Genomic DNA, 2687 nt, shown 5'->3' with positions numbered 1-2687 from the left:
CCCCCCCCCCCCCCCCCCCCCCCCCCCCCCCCCGGCCGGGATCGCCCCTGGCCCCAGCCCCGCGTTAGCAACTGCTGCCTTTGCTCTCGCTCCACACCCGGCGATGGCCCCTGCCCGGGCCCGGCTGCCCTGTGCCCCGACCCCAGTCGCTCCGAGCCCCGGGGGGCAGGGGAGGAGCCGGGACCCACCTGCCCCGGGGCAAAGGCGGCTCGGTGTCCGCTCGGTGTCCCTCCCGCGCCGTCCGTCCGTCCGTGCGGCTCAGAGCCGGGCTTCTGCTGCACCTGGTCCAGGAAACAGGGGACGAGTCAGATGGAAACTGAAAGCAGAGGCAGGAGCCGGCTTTACTGCTTCAGACTCAGGGACGGGCACCCACACAGGGACCCTGACCCCTGCGTGGCACAGCCCCTCGCCCAGCCCCCTGGACCAGCCCCGACCTCGGGCCGAGTCGCTGCTGGCCCCGAATCAGGGGTTACGGACTCCAGGTGACAGACTCCACCATGGACACCAGTTCAACCTGCGAGTGCTCCCTCCCGCCAGCCCCCACACACCGGGTTTCCCGGAATCAGCCCTGTGCTACGAAAGGCTCCGGCTGCTTTCGGTTTCTACCTGCCTGAGGCATTCAGGGATTGGAGCTGCCAGACCCAGCTCGGCCCCCGGCCCCGGATGTGGGTCGGCACCATGGACAGTTCTCTGACAGAGGGGGTGTCTGGGGATAGATAGATGTGGGGTCTGGGGATAGCTAGGTGGATGGTCACCCACTAGCCAGCACACATTGGTCCCAGGTTGGACAAACCCCCATCCCGGCCGCTCTCGGTTCCTGGCCCTGCCTCCGCGCCGGGGGCTGCACGTGACGACCCTGTGAGGTCCCTTCCAGCCCCACGTTCCCGTGGCTCGATAACAGACTCACGCGAGCCGGGGGATTTCACGGCTGGCCCAGAGGGGGAGGTGAAGCAGAAGGTCTCTCACCCGTTCTCCTGCCGGCCAGCTGGTTCAGAAGGTAGGACTTGCCGGTGCGATACAGCCCAGCCACGGCCACCACCACCACGGGCTGATCCACGCCACGCAGGGCCTCCAGCGCCTCCTCCATCACCTCCAGCCCCCCGTCGGCCAGGTTGGCAATGAGGCACACGGGCTGCTCCATCGCCCACCTGTGGAACAGCAGGCGCAGAGCCGGAGCCGTGGGAGAGTGGGGGAAGGGCAGCTCCGGCGTTTCCCTCCACCCCAAACCCCTGTTCTCAGGCCGCTCCGCAGGGACCGCAGCCCCCAGCGTGAGAGTCACTGTCAGACACGCGACCGCTGCCTCGCCACCCTCCCAAGAGAGACGCCGCCGAGGGGAAGTGACTCGCTGAAGGTTGCGTTTGAAGTCAGTGGCATAGCAGGGATAAAACCCAGGAGTCCTGGCTCCCAGCCCCTCCACCCCTGCTCTAACCACTAGACCCCACTCTCCTCCCAGAACAAGGGCCAGAACCCAGGAGTCCTGGCTCCCAGCCCCTCCACCCCCGCTCTAACCACTAGACCCCACTCTCCTCCCGGAACAGGGGGACAGAACCCAGGAGTCCTGGCTCCCAGCCCCTCCACCCCTGCTCTAACCACTAGACCCCACTCTCCTCCCGGAACAGGGGATAGAACCCAGGAGTCCTGGCTCCCACGCTTCTGCTTAATCCACAAGACCATCCTACCTTAGGAAATGTAGGTGGCAAGAGACAAACTTTCTCTCCCCCTTGTTTATTCCATTCGACTCCCCCAGGGAAATCTTTATTCCACTCACTTCTCTGCATTTCCCGCTTCCTTCCCTTTCCACCCCACCAGCTCCGGCCCCGCTACACAAGCGTTCAGCTCCGTGGGCTACTGACCGGCCCGGCTGGGATCCCGCAGCTCGCTCAGGACAACCCTCGGCCTTCAGCCACGGCTGGTCAAACACTGGAGCGCGACTGGACCAGCCACAGAGCCAGAGATTCCCCACCCGGCTCACCTGAAGAGCTGTAATTCCCCCGCTAACGGAGAGAAACGTCCCAGCCGGTCGCTTCCTCTCTGCCTCCCTCTCTTCTCTCTGCTTCTTGGCGGATGTTTGAGATTGAAAGTGAAATCGATTTCTGAGCGAGACAGGCTGGGGGAGGGAATAGCTGGTGTGGGACCCACTCCTGCGGGGGAGAGACGCTTTCGCGCTTACGCAGAGCTCCTCTTCGGGGCAGGGAAACTGAGGCCTGGGCTGCACGAGAGTTCGGGGGAAGGCAGCTTCCGTCAGCCCAGTTCTGTCTGTGTCCACACTCCGTATGTGCCCTACTCCCCCGAACTGAGAACAGGGCTTATGTCGGTGCAGTTACCCCAGTGTGGACACGGTGGGTTACCTCGGCTGTGGGCTCTCACTCCTGTCCATTTCATGGCTCCCTGCTTCCCTGCTCGGAGCCATGAAACGCTGTCACCCCAGAGCGAGTGGGGGGCTCCAGCGAAAGCCCAGCTGCCCCCTCCCTGGGGTTCTGGCTCCCTGCTCCAGCCGGGCTCATGCCCGGGCTCTGGGGCCCCTGTTCCCCACTGGGAGGGAGTGGGGAGCCGAGAGCCGGGGGAGCTGCACAGAGCTGAGTGGGTAAGTGGCTGTAAGTCTAACGTGGATGGACGTATGTTTGTAGGTTAGAGGAGCCATTAGTCCATTTCCCAGCCCTCCAGGAGAGCTCGGGGCAGCTCGAAAG

At 64.7% G+C, this 2687-nt stretch overlaps 1 protein-coding gene across 2 annotated transcripts in view; it reads right to left on the bottom strand.

Moving 5' to 3' along the window:
* LOC117869602 (guanylate-binding protein 1-like) overlaps window positions 1–2075 on the bottom strand; it is a 12595-nt gene extending 10520 nt beyond the window's left edge. Inside the window, exons 1-2 of one of the 2 annotated variants that reach the window (XM_034756575.1) lie at window positions 1973–2075; window positions 967–1148 (exon numbers count right to left, since the gene is read on the bottom strand). In XM_034756575.1, coding sequence (XP_034612466.1) covers window positions 967–1141 — 175 coding nt within the window. In that variant the 5' untranslated portion in view covers window positions 1142–1148; window positions 1973–2075. Of the gene's footprint in view, window positions 1–188; window positions 527–966; window positions 1149–1972 lie in introns of those variants that run through there. The other variant, XM_034756573.1, reaches the window with a different exon arrangement.
* Between the last annotated feature and the right edge of the window lie 612 nt (window positions 2076–2687).

The sequence above is a fragment of the Trachemys scripta genome, chromosome 24, assembly GCF_013100865.1.
Source record: "Trachemys scripta elegans isolate TJP31775 chromosome 24, CAS_Tse_1.0, whole genome shotgun sequence".
Taxonomy (NCBI): domain Eukaryota; kingdom Metazoa; phylum Chordata; order Testudines; family Emydidae; genus Trachemys; species Trachemys scripta.
Note: the sequence above shows the minus strand (reverse complement) of the source record. Positions and strands in the feature narration are given on the sequence as shown.